Source organism: Diadema setosum, chromosome 2 (assembly GCF_964275005.1).
Source record: "Diadema setosum chromosome 2, eeDiaSeto1, whole genome shotgun sequence".
NCBI classification, from domain to species: domain Eukaryota; kingdom Metazoa; phylum Echinodermata; class Echinoidea; order Diadematoida; family Diadematidae; genus Diadema; species Diadema setosum.
The window spans coordinates 39,049,672-39,072,271 of NC_092686.1; the positions used below are offsets into that span (position 1 = coordinate 39,049,672).

At 37.2% G+C, this 22,600-nt stretch overlaps 1 protein-coding gene across 1 annotated transcript; it reads left to right on the forward strand.

Annotated features, from left to right (window-relative positions):
• The first annotated feature begins 9,702 nt into the window (after positions 1-9,702).
• LOC140243053 (uncharacterized) lies at positions 9,703-22,039 on the forward strand. Its single transcript, XM_072322793.1, has 4 exons — positions 9,703-9,765; positions 10,563-10,788; positions 18,113-18,166; positions 21,501-22,039. The coding sequence occupies exons 1-4, from the start codon at positions 9,703-9,705 to the stop codon at positions 21,743-21,745; spliced, it is 588 nt and encodes a 195-aa protein (XP_072178894.1). The 3' UTR covers positions 21,746-22,039.
• Positions 22,040-22,600: the final 561 nt, after the last annotated feature.

Here is a 22,600-nt window from a genome sequence, read left to right on the forward strand (position 1 = left end):
CACTGTGATTTGAATCAGACACACTGTTGTGTAGGTAGAAACAGATCCATTCTATCCCGTGTAAGTTGGTGATAAGGACAAGTATAGGTATCTACTGTATAGCGCAAGCAGGAAATCACCAGTCCGACCCCATAACTATGTACGTTGCGTACATCACAGTTATGTGCAGCCAATGTATGTCGTATCATGTCGGTCGTTGTACACAATGGTCATTAATTCCTTGGGCAATATCACGCAGAGACTATGCATACACTTCGCACAAGTAGTATCAAGACGTTTTACATGTATTGTTAACGTTTTGTAGAGGCCTCCTGATACTTCTGATGGATATGTGGTCAAATGTCATTGTATTATCGTTGAATACCAACTACAAACGGCAGGACAGAAAAATGAAACTGATGAAAGTGACTCAAGAACAGCTTTTATCAACTAGGCCTACATGTACATGTAAGTTCATTTACTACTGTGTAATGTAAATTTGATCATACACATGTAGCACTGGTGCTGTATTGATACGTATCTTCTTGTGATTCTGTACATTATAGTACATTGTCATTGTCTTTAAATTTCTCGTTTTGTTAAATCATACACTTTAATTAAATCATTAGTTAATGAGTTTTCCAAAAATTTAATCTATTTTTGTTTCGTTTGCTTTAAATTTCCTAGTAAACAACTGAGTTAAGTTACTGAAATATATTATGTATTCATATTGTATGTACATTTTTATTCTCTTCTGTATGTATCTGCTATCTGAGCATACATTCTGTAAAAAATAACATCTGTAGTCTGTACATTCATGAAATGTAACAATCAAACACTGCGTGATGCCATTTGTTACAGGCCTCACACGGGTAAATAATTCCCCATAGAGACGTGTGTTGAAATTCAAAATTTAAAAAATTCTGTAAAATAGCTGGGAGAAATGAGGTGTTTCATCTTCACTAACCTGGATAAGTGAGATATACCCTTTCATCCACCAAATTTCCAAGGCGGGTTCTTCGGCTCAAACTCTTTCAAAGGGTCTGCAAAGCCAGACTACGAGTTCTTTTCACCCCAAAAAATCACCTATTTTCTGTACATGCAGCCAATGATATATAGTCCACTCAAATTCCATCAGAAAAGCTTTTATTGTCAAACCAAAATGCAGTTTGAAGAGAAATTCCTATTCAATATCTACAGCTATTCAGTTTTTTGCCAAACTGAATCATTGATTTTTAATTATTATTTTTTCTTCATTTACTTTGGTATCTTTGGTACGAATATGTGAAGGGGTCTGGGACATTCCATTTCATTTACAGGTGTGAGCCCTTTGTGTAGAGGTCATATTTCTTAATTGACTTTTTAACGATCATAAATGTGTTTTTGATAATATTTGCCCCTACATCATATGAGAAACTGCACAATGAAGGGTTGTAAAGCTTCTCAAAGGGACACTTTTGAAAATCATGCCCTTTGGTTTTTGTTGTTGTTTTTTTTTTATAAATCTTGCAGTGTTGATTAGTTTTTCATAAGATGAATACATAGATGCAGTCAGTTGTCCTTGATTAAGTGGGTGTGTGTCATCACCTTATTGCCTACAAATTACTTTCAAAGAATTCGTTTTGTCAAACAGATTAACTTTATGTATTTTGAGCTGTTTCAGTGGTAGCCAAAACAAAGATATACATTAAAATACCACAGTCATTCAAAGTTGTGTGATACTGAAGACTGATATTTGCTAAGATCTAGTATTAGTTGGAGTTGGAGGGGTGGGGGCGGGGGAGTAGAGAAGGGGGTGGGGGAGGAGAAGGAGGGAGGAGGAAGGGATATGACACAATAGATTAACATAAACGGTCAACCAGCAGAGCTTGCATGGGATGAATTCTTCCCATTGACTTGTGTGCATCACGTGCATTCTCTATAGGGCTCACACGGGTAAATAATTCCCCATAGCGACGTGTGTTAAAATTATAAATTCAAACAATTCTGTAAAACAGCTGGGAGAAATGAGGTGTTTCATCTTCACTAACCCGGATAAGGGAGATATACCCTTTCATCCATCAAATTTCCAAGGCGGGTTCGGCTCACACTCTGTCTAAGGGTCTGCAAAGCTAGACTACGATTTCTTTCACCTAAAAAAAATGACCTATTATCTGTACATGCAGCCATATAGTCCCCTCAAATTCAATCTTCCAACCAAAATGCAGTTTGAAGAGGAATTTATACTCAATATCTTCAGCTATTCAGTTTTTTGCCAAACTCAATCATTGATTTTTAATTACATGTAATTCTATTTCTTCATTTATTTTGGTATCTTTGGTACGTATTTGTGAAGGGGTCTTGGACATTCCATTTCATTTACAGGTGTGATCCCTATACACTTTTGTGTTTCACACCCCGTTCCAGGTCAGAAATGGCAAGGAATGGGGTCAGATATGACCCCATTCAGAGTCATGAATTGGGTCATGACCCAATTCCAAGTCATTGTTGACCTGGAACGAGTTGTGACCCCAGTGAACGGACCCGGTTCCGGGTCTTTTCTGGTCCGGGTTCTGTTAGAGCGTACGTGTAGAACCAGCAACCCAAATCAGAATCTGCAAAATGCATTACACGACGAATACAAGACAGATACGCGTCTAAATTTAAGAATGAGATGAAACAATGCAATACTCCCAATAGGTTGACTTATGTTCTTTGTCTGTAGAAGACTCAAAGGCGATTATGATAAGATTGCCCAATGTTTAAACTCTTTTGATTCAAATTTGTCTGCCATTGGGGAGAAAGAAACCAGAATGCAGGATAATGATAATTGGTTATTCCCATTACATTACTATTATTTGTGTGTGTTCGTGCGTAGGTGTGTGTGGGGGGGGGAGGGAACTGGTGGTCACACCAGAGAGAAGGAAGTGCTAGCCTTTATGCAGTTTGGCTGAAACAAAAGAAATAAAAAAAAAACATGGGTGTGGGTCTGTGCGCCCCCTTCAATTTTGCAAAGGCGTCTCCCCTTTATGGAATTCCTGGATCCGCCGTTGTTTATATGCATAATGAATACAGATTTACACCCTGTTTTGTTCTCTTTGCTTTTAATGAGTGCACTGAGTATGTCTGTATTGAGCCAATTTGCGAAATAATCTCGTTGTAGCTACTGTTTCATAAACCCCCTGTAATCAATCTATCCAGTCTTTTTGCTCCAACATGTACTTTACACAATATTTCAAGAAAAGGAATGGCGTAAACAGTCGGTGATGTTAACGTTAATCTTCTGGTTGGTAGCGATGTTATGCATCTTTTTTTTTTTCTTTTTTTTTCTGGTGACTTGCTCACTTCATCTGCCCATGTTCTTATAAAACAGGATTTCCCGGTCAATTTCAAACTCTGCCAATCAAATTCGTAGAATGGTCATTCAAATTCAACGATACCATACGTTCGGTGTTTATTGGTCATTCAATTCAACACAAACAGCCATCAATTCCGATTTAGGGTAAGAGATTTCGGTTTGCTCCTTCAAAAGTGTTAATAGGAAACCAATTTCCCTTTCGATTACTCAATTTTGTTTTTGAGCGATCAAAAATGTTATATATGAACACATCAATGTTCGGTGGATTTGAAATTTCTGCAATAAAATTGAGAAGTCATTGTTGGTGAGCTCGTTTCGAGCATACCAATTCGTTTTAGAAATTGGATTTTCTACTTTATTCATTCGAATTGGAATGAATGCGTACGATGTATCTTCGTGGACACAACATAAATCTAGTAATTACACATGCATATTGGGACAAAATTGGTATGGAGACACCCCTCCCAAAATAATGGACCAACCCAGGGTGTGCAGTGTGCGTGCACACGAAAGTGTGTGCGGGGTATAAATGATGTCAAAGGACGCGATACACAGCGGGTACAAATGTCTGAGTGCAAGAGGTCGTGGGTTTTAAATGACACTGCTCTGGGATCCATTCCCCATTCCTTCCCTATTCTCTTATCCTCAGTCACACAATTCAATATGTATGTATACATTAGATATGTCAATGACTGCTTTATTTTGCTCATAATGATGAAGTCGTACATTGATTTCATTCTTTTTTTACGCGAAGTGGAGAGTCATTTAAACTTGTAAACTTGTATTCGCACTGGGGTCTGGACTATTGGTATGTTCATTTCATTTCATTTCATTTATTTCATTCCTTCTTTCTTTTTCGTCAAACATAACACGAAATGAATCAGAAGATATAACATAGGCATGTATTCAACTTTACATGGTAGATAATGGTTAACAAATAGGAAATTATACATGCATACCGGCAGAAAAAAAAGAAAGAACTGAGAGGTTCACTGAAAAGCATGCCTGTAAATTGTGAACCACTCAAAGGATTCTTGTGAATACATTAAACTTTTTTTTTTTTTTTTTACAAAGACAGGAGAGAACAAGACAGGACAGAACAAGACAGTAGAAACACAACGACATTACATGACTTTACGGTAGTGTATACCATGACAGTAATAAAACACAAAAGAATAATGGAAAGGAAGGAGAGAAAGAAAAAGGAAATGAAAGGAAAAGCCAACACGCTGAACATCGGGATCGTAAGAGGGAATTGAGGTGTTTCAGCTCAATCAGCCGAGCAAAGTTATATTATACAAATAAGATAATGTAAAAAAATACACAATGATGAAATCAATGGTTGACGATGAACCCTTAGGCTGTAAAGACCCGCTAAGTAATGAATCGTATATATCTTAATATGAGTTCAACAAAAAAATATTTTAACTTACGCTTAAACGAATTCAAAGATAAAGAATTTTTTATATCACAACTTGAATTCCAAAATCTAGGGCCAGTGTATATAAATGTATTTTGAGCCAATAACGTTCTCAGAAGGGGTAAATGAAACTCATTTGATCGCCTGGTGGGATAATTATGAAAAGATTGATTTCGTGGAAACATTGAATCAAAAATGCTGGGAAGTGTATTTCTGTTATAATTAAACATAAACTGACCCAGCTGAAAGAAAAACAAATCTTTGATTTTTAAAATCTTATATCTAACAAATAATGGATCTGCATGGGAACGTGGAGAAACGCCACAAATAATACGAAGTGCCTTTTTTTTGTAATAACAATAATCTATCTAATAAAGTTTGATGGGTACTACCCCATGCTAAGATTCCATAATCTAAATAAGGTAATATTAATGAAAAATACAACGTTAGCAAAGAAGACAACGGGATATGAGATTTAAGTCTATTAATAATACCAATATTACGCGAAATTATTTTACTAATATTAATAATATGAGGCTTCCACGAAAGTTTATCGTCCACTGTAATACCGAGAAACTTTGTATGTTGTATGAGATACTCGCTCTAAGTGAACGTCATCAAAGATGATATCTGTGGGTAAAACTTCTATAGACTTACTAAATAACATATAATTAGTTTTCTGAAGATTCAGTGATAATTTGTTGGCTCTTATCCATTGAGTTTAATTTAATAACTTCAAGACTAGAGCTGTGCTCGTTCAAGGATACATATTGTTTTCGGTTTTGCAGGTAACTCCTGAACCACTCCAAGGCCTTCCCTCGTATACCATAATGGGACAATTTATGAAGTAAAATTTCGTGATTAATTGTATCGAAGGCCTTGGAGAAGTCCAGGAAGATACCGACAAGATGGGAATGGTCATCTATAGTATGTGCGGCGTTGTCAATAAACTACAAAAGAGCATGAATGGTGCTGTGTTTCTGACGAAACCCAAATTGAGAATTCGTAAAAACATTATAATAATTAAGAAATGTAATCGTTCTTGTAAATATCAATTTTTCCAAAACATTAGATAGGGATGAAAGTAGAGAAATAGGTCTATAATTACTTATATCAAAACTGTCTCCTTTTTTGAATAAAGGATACACCTTAGCAATTTTCATACAATCAGGAAAAACACCATGTAATATGGATTTATTAAAAATATGAGAAAGTGAATCAGCAATAGAAAATATGATTCCCTTTATAATAAAATTACTTATATCATCATAACCGGCACTTCGTTTGTCATTCATTGCTGTAACAATATCTATTATTTCATATTTCGTAGTTGGAGCTAAGAAAATAGAACTGGGATTGGATTGACCTAAAAAATTTTGCAAAATGCGTATCGGAAGGCGGTACTTCTTTTGCCAGATTTTCTCCAACCATTGAAAAATAAGAATTAAAAATATTTACTATATCACCAGGATCTTCAACAATTTTATTATCAAATCTTATTCTTATAATGTCCAATTTCTTTTTTGATATATTCATGGCCTGCTTTAATATCTTCCATGTATTCTTCACGTCATGTTTATATTTTTCTATCTGAATGGTATAATATTTCCGCTTTTCAGATCGTATGACCTTAATCAAAATATTCTTATATGATGTATATTTATTTTTTGACTCCTCAGTTTTTTTTTTTTCATTTTGAATTTATAATAGAACCTATTTTTCCTCTTAATTGAACGGAGGAGAGATTTCGAAATCCATGGAAGTTTAGGTGTTGTTTTATAATTTACTGACTTATCTTTTAGTTTAGGAATATAATCATCTAAATGCTTTTAATATTGATTATCTCCATAAAATTATCGAATGATACATTTACATCATCAGTATCACAAACACTTGACCAATCAACCCTATCTAAACAGGCGTCAAGACTAGCTAAATTTTCTGGTGTGGCTCTACGTCTAAATGAAGGAAAATAAGACATATTAACCGAATGTTTAAGATCACAGCATGTTATAATTGGAAAGTGACCGGTCATATCGGATAGAATTATAGAAGAATTCAAAACTTGTAAAGAATTCGTAAAAATATTATCCAGGAGGGAGGCAGAATGATTTGTAACACGTGTAGGTTTGGAAATTAATGGCAAAAAAGAGGATGACAAAAATAATTCAAGAAATTCTTGTGACGTATTATCATCACTCTTAATCAAATCAATATTAAAGTCACCCATTATATAAATGCATTTATTAACAAAACGAGGGCTTTTTAATAAATTTGTGATACTATCTAAAAAGTCTTTAGAACTGGAGTTTGGGGGTCTATAAACAACACCAACTATAAAATTTTTACTTTGAGGGATGGAAATTTCAACAAACAAAGACTCTATTATATCATTCATTATATTTAAATCATCACAAGTATCAACTCAAGTCCATTAGATAAATAAATCGCAACCCCGCCGCCGGTCCTATTCACTCTATTATTTACAATCAAATCATAACCATTCAATGCATACGGTAAATTGATATGAGATGATGACCATGTTTCTGTTAAACCTATTACAGATATTTGTTGTTTATTTTGATTATCTAACAATACCTGTAATTCATCAAAATGCTTATTCATACTCCTAATATTCAAATGTACTATAGAAAATATACTTTTTGAAAAATCTTTCACAAAATCTTTAAATTGATCAACCGTAACATATTTGGAGGAGATTAAAGTGGAATCATGTTCAAAATCAAAATCATTAAACAAATCATTAGAAGAAAAATTAACATTGTTGGCAACGAGGTTTTCAAAAAGTGCGGAAGAACGTGAATTGATCTGACTTCTTGATTCTGTAGGCGAGCGTCTAAACAAATCAAAGAATTCATCGTCATCAAGGCAGTCAAATGCTTGAGTCGATTAGCCATAACGCAGAACATAAAGTATATGAAGGCATGTCAACTGGCAAGGTTGCAAAAGAATGATATATGTGGACGTAAATGAAGCACAAACAATTCCGAGTTCGGGGATAGTACAGCGTGTTAACATTGCCATGACATATGTTAACATAGTGATAATTCAATCTACAATCTAAGAGACAAGAGGCAGGTTAGTGTTCTTTACCTTGCAGAAAACACCAACCTTAGATTGAAATTGTGTCATTAAGAATTGTATAGGCCTACAGGTGTATTACGTTGTTTTCCACTGATAATCGGAATTAGGATCTGATTATCAGCATCGCGATCTCTCGATTCATACAAGAAACCTGCCAATCTTAGTGAACCTCATTAAAGGGGATGGCTAGTAACAGATAAGTGGGAATCAGCGGGATTGCTGGGGGATTAATGTTCCAATCCTTGTGAGGTTCATTTAAGAGTTCGTTGTTGTGTGAAAATTGTTTGCTTCAGAGAGGTCTCATATTCAAGTAATGTGCAGTTCAGTGTTTCAAGGTTGGCATGCCTGTACAGTACGTCATGGCAATCGTTAAAGGCCCATGAACGGTCGCCCCGTCACTGTACAGGCACGCTAACCTGGAAACATTTCATGTCATTCTTTTTGGATTCTGTTTCATTAGATTTAGAGGGAAATCAATTGAATTAAACTACTCAAAATTGGCATTCAATTTCAACCCAGCTGGATAGACGTTCAATTTCGTCCCAAATAACGATTTTAATTTCATTTATAGGAACACAAAGTCGCACTTCGAACTTTCGAATTCAATCACCATGTTTTTACGCATTTCTACGCATCTTTCATATTCATCTTCATTTCAAAGATTCATTAACTCCGTAATCTTAATTGTATTGTATGCATTTCTTTCCTGTCAACCTTTCTTCCATGTCACTTTCATTTTATCCCCTGTAAACAGTATGGATGTAACACTTAGAGAATGGCCATACCTAAAAATTTCTTGTATGTCCACATCCATATTTGCTTTTGTCATTCCATTCCTACTTTCCTCGTGTTCATAGTGTATTAACATAAGTTGTCCCAGACGGCTCAGTTGGAGACCTGTTTCATCAGAGGGTATTGCCAGTGGGCATGATGAGTCTTGCTCGTTGTCAAACGTTTCACCAACTAATTCTGTCCGTATTCGAGATATCATTGTATACTCTAATCTAACAGCCGCTAAAGTTATGTATAAATAAAATGTAAATGTGTGGGTATGAAACTGAAATTGCACGCTGATAAAATTAGATCAAATGAGCTAGTTACCTTTTTGAACGGTGATATTGGTGATAATTAAAATAATTTCAGTCGAATTCAGCTTGAATGATCACATGCATCGTTAAATCGAATGCAAATCTGATGAAATTGAAAGGGATAGGCACCTACTATCCTCCATGTATCCAAAGGTGGCGATCAAGTATTCTTTCACATAACTAGAGAAATATTAAAGTCAAGGAATTTTCTGTTCATATTTTCCTCATATGTTTGTTTGTTTGTTTTTTGTGACATTGTTACCTGCTGTAGCGTTTGTACCAATACTTGTGCCCCCCCCCCCGAAAAAAAAAAAATATTTGCAGGCAGTTATATTACTTTACAGATACTGCCTTTTATTTCCCATGGGGTAGAATGACTGCAAATGGATTGTACCAAAACTTTCAATGCTCACATTTTGAACGGATTTTCCAAATTTTCAGGACTTCACTGTTGTGCTTTTCTGAGTATTTTATATATCAATTGAAGCCATTTGCACATTTGTGATACTTTTCCCTTACGAGTTGCAGTTCAATCTATATGTTATTATAATGTCCGAAGAATTAGAAATGATTATGAATGCATTTGTGTTCCGTTGGCATTTTCCTGACAAACATGTCTTCCGTGATTTTTCACTCACTTGCTCACTCCATTTTGTTATTACGCAGTCATTCATATTTTTTTAGCATAATATACCTCATTGTACGTTCAACAGTGGCACCGCTGAAGTTTAATAAACAATCAAATTTCTTCGGTGAATGCGAAAAGTCTGGACATGGAGTACGATAAAAGCTTGCAACACATGGCTGGAACCACTGACACAACTTTTCTAACCAAGGTAATACATCCACTGTGCTTCTCATTTCATTCAGAAGTCTGAGGCAATGACGTGATACTATATTGCTCAATATTGCGTTAATCAGGAAGAAAAAGTAAGTCAGAAGTAATTTAGCGAGACTCCCACATCAAGAAATAAGTACAAGTGGAACACGACATCTATACCAGTATGGAAATGTGTTGACATAAATAGCCAGTTTCTCTAGTCAAAATGTTAGAATAAAGATTAAAAATGAAACACTCAAATCTATTCTTTAAGAGCCGTATAGAAACAGCTCTAAACACAAGACGGGGTCATCCCAAGAGAGCGACACCCACGAGTCATACGGCTCACGAGTTCGGCATTGAAATAGGGTCCACGAGTCATACGGCCCACGAGTCATGCAGCCCACGAGTCATACAACCCATGAGCTCGACACTATAATATAGGCAAATAAGGCCAATGAGTTCGACAGTAGGTATACGAGGCCCACGAGTTAATCAGTTAATTAGTTATCTGTTAATGAGTTAATCAACACACTATCTAGAAGTATGAACTATTGTGTTTCACGACATGCTGTTTATATACTTCTAATCATTGCCTGAGCTGACATTATGATTTTCACCGAAGTAATTATTCCATGGTTATGGTTGAATTATTGAAGTATATAATTATGCTACCCCTATCGATTACAAACGCAATTAAATGCTTATTTCATGGCGCATAACAAGAGCTTTGAAAGTTCACACGATGAAATGCACCAACATGAATCACACAGTTCCCTTTTGCTTGTGTTTCAATTATATATTTTTGCCCAGAAGGAGAAGAAAAGGAGAATGACAGTCACCGTTGGTACTGCAGGCGGCTCAGAACGTGTGGCAGGTCTCATAGCATTATTACGAAGCATGAACAATGTTGTAAAGAGTGTCAACTTCAGAGAGATACCCTATAACGTCTCCGACATGGGTCACTTCAGGTTCGATGAAATGGAAGTGTTTATTCTCTGTCATTCCATCACCAACAGGCGCCTGTCTATCACAGATCGTCGGTGTTACCACGAACCGACGCTATTTCGTTTTTGAGCGAAAATGCAATTCTGAGAAAATCGCGTTTAAAGATCTCACAAGTTTTAGACAACGTTTTCAATGACTTTTCCTGTCTTGTGTGTGAAAATTTTGACAGGGTGATGAGAGTGGAAGTTGTTCTTCCTATCCATAGTGTAATTTTAGTGTGAATTCAAAAGAATTACGATATTTCTGTCTTCAAACTCACTGCGTCGGTTCGTAAATCCATCGTTTCTTGCGCGCACCATAGGTTATGTACTTAAGCGCGGGTCTCACGAACCGACGTAAGTTGTATTACGCCGGTTCGTGAGACCCGCGCTGTAGGGCCTGCACAATAGGTAACGTGCAATACGCGTGTATTTACGAACCGTCGCTATTTCATTTTTGTATGTGTTTACATACAAATACTATTAGGGCTATACCTGCTTATCAACAATAACCTTATTAATTGAAATTAATTGTCATGTAATGATTATTGTGATGATTATAATACATTAGGTGATAATCAAGATGATAATATAAGCCAGTTTCTCTTAATTGTTCTAAAAAGCGTGTTGTCCTTGTTTTCATCTTCATTTAGCAATAGCATTGTTATTAGAGCTGTCGTTGATCGCTCCAAAGATTTCTTTGCCCTTCCCCCTCCTTTTTTTGTGTGGATATATTATTCAACACTTTTGCATGTGGACATTTATCATTTGGTAATTAATATGTACTCGGTATACTGTGTTTCATATTTTTTTTTTTACTTTTTACTGTTTTATTCTTTTACTTTTTTAACTTACTTTCTTTATTTTTCACATAATTTTTAATTCAAATTCAGTTCACTTCTTTCATAATAATTATGAATGTTTGTTCTAAGATGAAGGATACCGCTAAATAAAGGGAAAAAGATGTGCCAGTCAGTAATGATTACTTGCATTTACTCATCTTTCATACTCATGCACTCTGTTATTTGTTTCTCTGAAATAATCTATTAATTTCTTTATTTCTTATTATTCCACATTATTTGTGACTTTTACTTTGTCACAATTTTTATCGGTGTCATTATTGTCATTTGGCTTGCATGCGAATTCACTCATAATTCCTCATTTTCCATCTTTCTCTTTCCTGCTCAACAGATTCTTTGATAGCTGCACTTGATCATATAAAAACATAAAACTCATCCTGCATGCACTCTTCGAAACTGATAAACTCCTAAAAATACATAAATATCAAAATTATCAGAATTTCAAGCTTCATTTTAAATATATAATGGTCATGTTTTATTATGCCTTTTGCAGCAATATATTGAAGAGGTACATTATGTAATCGAAGAAACATAGGTTCTCAATAAAGTATCAAATTTGAATTATTCAGAGATGAGTAATGACAATGGGAAGGATAACAATTGTGGAAGAGCTCCATAAATCAATAAATATCTAATGGCAAATGGAGATGGAATCAATATTAAAGAATATGCGTAATTCAAGTTCATTATTACATCAGTTCTTGTGTGTTCACAAAAAGAGAAACACAGTTCGAACACGCGCACCAAATCTTACAATTTACATTTACATCTATAGAGTGCGGACAGAACATATACAAAAGAAAGAATAACATTCTCAAATTAATATATCAAGCATAATTACGTATATGAACATAAAAAGATGTTGCTGCATATGCATGAAGCTTGTGAGTGCTGCAACACACATTATGCTCAGATGGAAACTTGATGTATATCATACAAAAGAGAAGAGGTACTGCATGTACATGTAGTTACACTATTCACAGGACAGTAGAGAAAAAGCAAGAGAGAGAGAAGGAAATGGGTGTCTAAAATAGGTCGATGTAAGGAGTGCCAAGTCAATTAAGTCTCTAATAGTTATACATATATGAAAAGGAAACAAATTAATCACAACATAAATGATCGTGCTCATATTAACCAATAATTAGCATCTAAAAATGTGTGTAGAAAGCCCATAATATCAGCCTTTCGCCCCGTAGGCTTGTTACATATGAGAAAAGAGAAATTTTGGCCGACCCCCCCCCCCCCCTCCAAATCCTTAATCCACCAGTACTATAAACACATGTGCTAGCAAATTCACAAGAGGGGTGGGGAAATTCGGCCAAAATTGTGTGTGGTTAAGATAATTAAAAAGAAAGGTCATCTGCAAAACCACGGGGTGGATGCAGACGAATTTTCATGTGATGACTAAAAAAAAAAATGCAGCCAAAGGGGGGGGGGGGGGGGGAAAGGACGGTGGAGAGGGGCCAAGGCTAATTTGACTCCCCTCCCCCCCCAAAAAAAAAAAAAAAAAACGCCACTGTTTTACAGCACCTTTAAAGGACTCTTAATTTTCTTTTGTAAAAAACAAACGTCTCGAAGTAAAGAATTCCATATTGTAGGCGAAATGTAGACCGATACAGTGTATGAAGTGTACATCCCAAGCTATTAAAGAAAAAAAAAAAAAACAGATTATGAATATTATTTAAAGTAAGAATTTCAGTGCGTTTAATCATCTTTAGTCGAGTTGCAAATGACATGTGCATATTTAATAAGAGCAGTTAACTTCGAAGCGCCCCCAAGCCCTTCTATATTTAATCATTCATGTCTAAAGGTAGTGCTAGGGCATCCCGGTGGTCTAGTGGTTATGGCGCTGGTCTAGTAATCCGGAGGTCGTGGGTTCGAATCCCGCTTGGGCTGCCTGTGATTTTTTTTTTTTTTTTTCACAGCAGCCCACAAACTGCACACTGCAGTTGCATGTGTTACTACGGATGGAGACAAATGAATAATCTATCATTTTAATATACAATGTTTGACATCCTTTTTGTAATCACTTTCTTTAATTGTACATTTAGAGACATAATGAATTATTATTAAAAGAAATCATATTTCTGTATTTTGTTGTGAGTTTGCATGGGAGCATACACGTATCATAATTTACAATTTTAGTTAAATAAAGAACATCTCATAACAGAACTGTCTAGTGATGGTTGAATGATTATGTCAATTTGTTATAAGTCCTATCAGTTATATGGAGTGCATTTCCCATGTTTATAAGAATCATACGTAACACATTCAAAGTGGGATGAAGACAACAAAATAATAAATAAAAGAATAAAGGAGAATAGAATGAATTACAGTTTGAGGTGAGTTTGGCATGTCATTAACTGGATTAATATTATCATCTAGCAGAGATGCATATTTGATTATTTGTTGCATTAATTTCATAAAAATACATACATGTATAACATGTCTCAATCAACATTCAGAATGTTTGCAAAATGTAGATGAACATGTATCATGAACATGGTTGAAGATGAAGCTGGAACTTTTTGTTAATGGGTCTAAGCTACCATTTGTGACTCTCATAAATCTGTTTTCTGTGAAAATTCATACAGCGAGCGAAAGGTTTCTGATATACACATTTTGACAGTGTGACACATTTGGTTATGCCCCCGACAATTTAGATTGACTCTCGCAATTATCACCGTTTACGAAAAATAAATCAGTGAAGGGCATGTTAATCCTCAGTCGATAACTATTACAACTATGCAATGATTATTCAACCATCTAACTTCATCTGATTACAGCATCATCTGAATATTGCCAATGTGCACTTAGAAATTTATCAAGATGTATCACAAGGTTATGATTACGACACAAAACCTTCAAGATTTATTATCATGAAATACATACCAATGAACACTTAAAGAAAATCTAACATTCCATATCCACATGAAGCTTGCCTTGATATAAATGTCTCTCAGTAGTGTTATTAAAGTGTAGCAAAATTGTAATTACGACATCACAGAATGGAATGCATGTTTTCACCTTCAATCTTAGAATCTTCTTTCATGTTTCCACTTTACAATCACATTTTAATGTAGATATACCGTCCTTATGTTGTCGCCCTTCATCCCAAGTTCTCCCTTCTATCCTATCTGTAGATTGTCTTCTTTCCTAAGCCATTGTATTCACATTCCTTGATGATAAGCACGATGCTGTACTTTTTTTCTTCTCTGAAACAGTCCAGCTCTTCGCTACTGCATGGCATCAGTCATGTGAAAGAAAAGACAGAAATTAAGAACTTTCGATTAAAATCAAACATCATGATACAAGATACAACTTTCATTTTGAGAAAAAGAAATCAGCCAACTAAGCTGTAGTTGAAATCATTTTGCTCTATTTATATTAAACATAAAACAAAATGGTATACAGGATCAAAGAATGTCAAAAAATACTGCTGTTTGTCTTTGATGCATATTCAAATTGTCTCGCCTTTTACATATTTTAATGATGCAAGATCTTATGTCTAGCACTTAGTAAGTCTCATGTAGAAATTAAATTATCATTCACATGAATAAATCTACATGTCCTTGTAAATAAGGCATTGCTTTGAAAAAGCTGAATATTACTAACTGCATTTGGGAAACAGTCTACGACAATCAAACTTCTTTATTATCAGAGACTTTAACATCTTGATTAGACCTAGACTCTAATTACCATTGTATTCACATCCGTTGATGATGTACACGACCCTGTACTTTTTCTTTTCTTTTCTGAGACAGTCCAGTTCTTCGCTACTACATGGCACCAGTCATCTGAAAGAAAAGAAAGAAATTAAGAACTTTTGATTAAAATCAAACATCATGGTACAAGATACAACTTTAATTTTGAGAAGAAAAAAAAATCAGCAACAAAACTGAAGTTGAAATTATTTTGCTCTATTTATATTAAACATAAAACAAAATGGTAGGCCTATGCAGGATCAAAGAATGTCAAAATATACTGCTGTTCGTCTTTGATCCATATTCAAATTGTCTCGTCATTTACACATTTTAATGATGCAAGATTTTATGTCTAGCACTTAGTAAGTCTCATGTAGAAATTGAATTATCATTCACATGAATATAAATCTACATGTACTTGTAAACAAGGCATTGCATTGAAGTAGCTGAATATTACTACCTGCATTTGGGAAACAGTCTACGACAATCAAACCTGTTTCTTATCAGAGACTGTATCATCTTAATTAGACCTAGACTCTACATTATCATTCAGCTTTTAAAGGTATTAACCATTCACCTATAAAACAGTGGCATTGTCATGTGCATCATATTTCTTTGATACTGCACATAATTTCATGAAGTCTGTGCAAGAATGCAAATGAAACACGTCTGCTGTTTGGTATTTATCCCAAAACAAAATCACTAACCCGGAAGTCCTTGGCCTTAGGAATAACACGTGGCGAGTTAGCAGGAATTGACATTAAAATAGAATAAGAATAGATCTACTAAATAGGCCTTTGCCTCATGAATGTCTGGTCTAATTATAGACTAAGTGAAGTCTAGACCTTTCACTTTTAAGTTACACAGATTTCATATTACTTAGATCTAGACTACATCTAAATCTAGACATCTAATACTATTAGATCTTGGCAACTTTTGTCTTTGTGACACGAAATTAACACGTCACGGATGATATTTCGGCGATGTCCAACAGGATGACAGTACCACTATTACTAAATCAGTAAGTTGACATAGATAACTAACATCAACTTGTTAAAGTACGTTAGAGATGGCACCATATACAATAACCGGTGACACTGACACTGACAGATCTAGCGACTACGTTTAGACTAACGTTAAAGAGTGAGACTCGCCATCTCAGTAAGTCGGCCAAAGACAAAGTCAATACAGGGCTAAGTCAGTGTTACTGTTATTTTAGGCCTAACAAACGTTAACGGTTACTCGGTAAGGTTAGGTTTACCAGGACTCAAGAGTCCTGGTTAAATCAGTCGAGGGACATTTCTTAGGAAGTCCTTCGATTCCAAGAATAAAAAGAGTGAAAGAACAAAGGGAAAAAAGGAAAGAAGAAAGGACAAAAGATTATGTTTGGCTGCTGTGGAAATCGACAGCGCCACTGTATCACTATCAATCAAGCGTAAATATATAAACGCCATTTGGTTGGGCCACATTCACAAGTTTTAGGGGAAAAAAGCCCCACCGCTGTGCTTAGGTACTCCACTCGAACTAACGTTAGACATACACTACACACAGTACGGTACTGGGGCTGAATTCACAAGTATACTTTAACACTGCACTGTACAGGAAAGCCACCTAACCTGTAGAGTACTCGTAGTGTTTAGGTAGTATCACTACACCACATACTGTCATAGATGACATCTACACCAACGCTGCACACTGGCACTGGTCCGACGGTCCCTGACCAGGAAAAATCACTGTTGGACACTGACTAGTAACTTTTTCAGGAATGGACCAGTAAAGATTGGGGGAAAAAATGGGTGGACTCTACCTACTATTACCACTAGTCTAGATGTAGATCTAGAGCTAGACTACCGGTATGGCTCTGAACTGTGTTAATTTGACTTGGTCTTAGACTTCAGCTGATCTTAGTTTTAGTAACTGGTATTACAAGTCTTAACTTAGACTTAATAGTTAGACTTGAAAGTAAAAGTCTAACATGTCTAACTTTATTCTTTACTCTTCCTTTGAGTTTTACTGTTAGACTTTTTATTTATTTTTTTGTTTAGTACGCCTACTTTGTCAATCTCATGATGATTTCATTTTCAATTCAAAAGTCAAGGCTTTTAGTGTCTTCGAGACTTCGAAATCTTGCAATCTACATGTCTTGCACACAGACGTTACGACTACAGTACTCAGTAGTCTCAGAAGTAACGACATAAGTTGAAAAGAAACAATAAATAATATGATTTGGGATCTAATTTGAAATTGGATGGCGTTTACAGACTAGGCTTCATAAGCATCACGCGATTGAATACATGGGACTACACACTACCGCAATTAATGGTTATGGTAGTCCAACTGAAACTGTTATTTTGAGCATGATTTTAATAGGATTATAGCTTACCATTCACTTCACTCGTGGACAGTGGGCTGGCTTAGGCCGTCATTCATCTTTCAGAAGGTTTGGTTCTCACTCTGAGATCTGGATTAGGGCCAAAACCTAATTCTAGGCCAGTAAGTTGAACAAAGCTCAAAGTAATGCAACTGCGACGGTTCGTAAAACCCGCATTGCTCTTCACCGTAGCAATTCGGGTTTCACGAACCGGCGTATCTTTCGTGCGTCGGTTCGTGAAACTCCTTTTTCTCAATTTCTCGATATTTCGAGTACCGTCGTTTTTTTCTTTCTTTGATAAAATTAAGAATAATCAATTTTGTGATCTAAAATTTTGGGATTTGGTAGAGTTTTGAAAGCACTTTCATTTGGTACCAATATCTCGATTTTGAAAATTTTGACCAAAATCGAAATAGCGTCAGTTCGTGAAAACGCCGACGAGATATCCCAGATGCTCTCTATGATCAATTACTAGACAGAGCTTATCGGAAGCTAGGTATGTACATGTTAATAGAACATGACGATACTTTGCAGTATACATGGTATGTTTCTATACTGTCCTCGTCTTACCCTAAAAACAGGTATATTTTCAAGACCGAATAGTGCAGTGCAGTGCAATCAAGCACTTACAGGGCCGGATCCAGGAATTTAGTAGAGGGGGGTGCCTTTACAAAATTAAAGGGGGCGCACCCCCATTGTTTCTTTTTATTTCCTTTGCTTAAACAAAAAAATAAATAAATAAAGAGGAGGCGCACGCCCGGGCGCGCCCCCCCCCCCCCCCCCCCCTCTGAATCCGCCACTGCACTTACTTGTCTACTCAGACGAATGATACCAGAAAAAAAATATTTGTTAATTTCATGATAACTTTGAATATTCAAAAAATGGACCCTTCTGATTTTGCTTCGTTAGGAATCCCGAGAATCAAACAACTCAACAGTGACAGTCAACCAAGTCATAACTGTCTGCCTTAAATCACAATCAATATTTATTCAATTGATTCTAGAACAAGCATGGATTATCAAGGACTATCAAGGAAATTCAATGGAAACTAAATGTCTCTGTGGAGAAAGAAAAAAATCAAACCCACCACTTTTATGCTGACTAGATGATTGGTGCCGAGTGACTAAAGTGTAGAAATGTGTTGCTTTTCCTGGTTTTTAGAATACTGACCGAAATGATTGATGTAATAACATAATTTTTTCAGACTTTGAATATTGTGAACGTAAAATATACAAAATACAAGCCTAGAAATCGTACCATCTAAACTCTCGGGGAAAATATGAGTTGTGAAACTTTATGTGTGTTAATTGTATCACAATTTTAACAATTTTCATAACACGTACATCTGTGAATTACAGTATACATGTGGTATGAACTACCATAATTGCACGTTTGGCAGGTATATTTTAACCAGATGAGATAGAGATTGCATTGAAACTATGATATCATGTCAACATCGAATTAACGGGAAGAAGGCCCTGTCACACATTTCCGGGCAAGCCTTGGATGCGCCTTGCGAAGAGCAATTTTTGCTACTCGGAGGTCCCCGCAAATGACCCGCATATGACATTAACTAGCACGTATCTCACTCGTAGTCACCCGGAGCTGCTCACGCAAGTTCTATGAACACCTTTCCGGGCTTGCGTTGCATGTGGGGATTTCCGGCAGGCCGGACAAGGATTTGGGCGAGTTTCGCATGCATCTTACCTGCTGGAGCTGCGCTACTTACATTCAACTTACGTTCACTCCATGAGCTCTGCGTGTGGGGGCTGACACATAGGTAAAAGAATCCCTCTGAAGGGATTTAATATGGTAGCAGTCCATCAGAATGTCATTATCTTGGCCGCAGCCGACTCTCAAATTACTTTCAAAACTGACTAGCCACACGGATATGGCAGTTTCAACAACGTTCTTCGCCAGCAAAAAACACCCTTATTATGCTCGTAGAATGCCCGCAGATGACACTCACTTCTGAGGCATAAGCATAGATCCGCGGGCAACTTACGTACTGCAAGCGGGTCAACTACCTGTGACTAACGGAAACTACGGCCCCTCCTACTGGTGTTCTGCGTGGTTCTCTGCGGGCAATCACCGCGACTCACCCGAAAAAAAAAAAAAATCTCGGTCATGCTCAAAACTTGGTAAATCGGACTTTCGTGCGCACCTCCGGGCATTATACGGACTAGAAACGAGATATTTACTGTCAGGTGTGAGCCAACTGCTGGGAGGTCCGGATAGCAAAAATATCCCCCGCAAGTCAACCCGCATAAGCACGCGTCTAGCAGGTAAGACGCAAGTGCGAAACTCGCCAACATCCTTGCCATCCGCAGAAAATTCCCCTGCGTGCTGGAAAATCCCTTCTCGCAACAAGCCCGCTGAACTTACCTGGAAAGGTGTTAAGGCCGTGTCACGCCTTTCCGGGCAAGCCTTGCGTGCGACTTGCAAAGAAATTTTTTTACTCCCCGGAGGTCCCCGGAATGAGCCGCACATGGCAGTACGTAGCACGTATCTCACCCGTAGTCACCCGGAGGTGTGCACGCAAATCTTTTTCCCGCAACCATGTTTAGGCCCTGTCGAACCTTTCCGGGCAAGCTATGCAGGCTTGTTGCGTGCAGGGATTTTCCAGCATTCTGGAAATTTCTGAGGGCGAACAAGGATTTGGGCGAGTCAGTGCATGTGTTTTACTTGCTGGACGCGTTCTACTTAAATTCTACTTGAGGGTAAACTGTGTGACCTTTGTACCAGTCGCCTGGGGGCTGACAATGCAATTAAGGAATTCCTGTGAAGGAATCGCAGAAGTCCCACGGAATGTCATTATTTTGGCTGCATACGGGGACTGCGAAGTACCTGCGTGGGAGTTGCCTGCGAAGTGCTGCCGCTAAGGGCCTCTTACTGGCGTTCTGCGTGGACCTCTCCGGGCATCCCCGCGACTCACCCGGATAAAGTTTTTGTCATGCTCAAAACTTGGCTGCGATTAAATCGTACTTGCGTGAGCACTTCCGGGCAACTACAGGCGAGATAAGCGCTAGATACTGTCAGGTGCGGACCAACTGCAGAGAACTCCGGGTAGAAAATTTGTTTCCCCGTAAGTCAAGCCGCAAAACTTCCCAAGATACGGTATGACAAGGCCTTGAGCATGCTCAAAACTTGTTCCGAGTGAGTCGTGGGGTTTCGCTCGCAAAGGTAAACGCAGAACACCAGTAGGAGACCCTTACCGGCAGCACCTCGCCGGCAACTCCAACGCAGGTACTTCTCAGTACCCATAAGTCGCTTGTAACAGAAAACGGATCGGTTTCAAAGTTCTCACGCAAGTAGAAGCTAAGTAGCACGCGTCTAGTAGGTAAGAAACAAAATTTTAAAATTGCAAACATTCTTGGTCGCCCGCGGAAAATCTACGTGCTGGAAACTACCTCCTCGCCACAAGCCCGCGGCGTAGTTTGCCCAGAAAGGTGTGACACGGCCTTAACAGGGCTTTAGCAAGAGCCTTTATATGGACACTCGGTGCTCGAAAGCGTGTAAAATTTAGACCGAGGTATAGAGAAATACCTACTCTAAGTTGGTGCATTGTGTATTCTCTCGCTAGCCTCCTCCAGAAAAAATCAGCTTACTACTAGTTTCTGTGAGATGCCGATCAACATCGGATCTCCTTGCAGTGTTTAACGGTCTAGTGGAACAAGGGGAGCTGACAATATACAGTCCCTTTAATTACCATATTATATAGTATACGTAGGCTGTGTATAGTTATCTGTAAAGCACCGCGACTAACAAATCAGGGATAGGAATATTGGTAAGCTCCTTACATCATTCTCGATTATGATCTTCTTTGTCAGGTAGGCAAAATGTCATCATTATTGCGTACGACTTCAAAGATAATGATCTTCAACCCAACGTTCTTGCAAGCAAACTGGACGCTTTTCGGATCCAGCAGCCGACGGCGTGCAAGAAATCATCTGCTGTGGTGTTTGCCGGACAATGCGCTCCCTCCCCGCCGGAGTTGCCGGAGGATCAGCACTACAAACTCTTCTGCAGTTTGCAGAAAGCAACTCCGCCACAAAAATGTTGTGCAATATTGTAAAGGCAAGACTCTTTTGGCACCCTATTCGCGAGCCATTAATTCAATTTTATATGTTTGTTTATCCAGGGAGGTGGTTGTTTTCCTTCTTGCCGTTTTATCTTGTGTAAACGGTAAACATGTTTCTTGCGTTATGAAAGGTGACAATTTTGTTCACGAATGTACTGATGATAGTAGAAACTGTATGAAAGTATTCAGTCTGCATGGTACTAAGTACATACCGGTACTAATCAGTGTATTACCTAATTGCGTGGCTCGAAATATGACATGGGCATGCAGGAACATTTGAAATGTCATTTGAGAACACTATTACATTTATGATATGATTTTCATTTTGTAAAAACTATCTTAAAGGATTTTCCCCGTCGCATTATACCAAAAAAAAAAAAAAAAAAGGTTTGATAACATGTGAAGAGACACATTCATTCACTTCATTCTGTAACTGCATTCTATTCATGTTCATATAAAGCGTCGGCTCTTACAGACATACATTTAATGAGTTAGAAGTGCAGGTCGCCTTACATGTATGTCTCCAGTAATATTGTAGTAGTTTTCTTATCCGAACGGCACCGAAATTTAAGGAACGTGTAACTCTAAAATGCATTGTCCGATTTTATTTTAACTTTGCGTTTGTGTTCTACTATTATTTTGTACATTCCATCAATCCTCATTTGGGTTTCACTGTTCTTTCAGAATTAGGAATTACAATGACTGTGATATTGTGAGGAGTGAATTCATTCGTAGATTTCTGGTCATTCAACATACGTGCTATATCGATTTGGTTGGAAATGTTCAATGTCACAAAGCGTCGGCGGTTATCCGAGCCGTCGTATCAGCATGAAATTTTCACGTAAGAAT

What these genes read in the sequence shown, in the direction of transcription:
- LOC140243053 (XM_072322793.1), top strand. Translation starts at nt 9,703, where the DNA reads ATGGAGTACGATAAAAGCTTGCAACACATGGCTGGAACCACTGACACA. An exon ending in GCGCCTGTCTATCACAGATC is followed by an intron (nt 10,789 to 18,112) that starts GTCGGTGTTACC and finishes AACGCCGACGAG; the next exon opens with ATATCCCAGATGCTCTCTAT. An exon ending in CAGAGCTTATCGGAAGCTAG is followed by an intron (nt 18,167 to 21,500) that starts GTATGTACATGT and finishes CTTCTTTGTCAG; the next exon opens with GTAGGCAAAATGTCATCATT.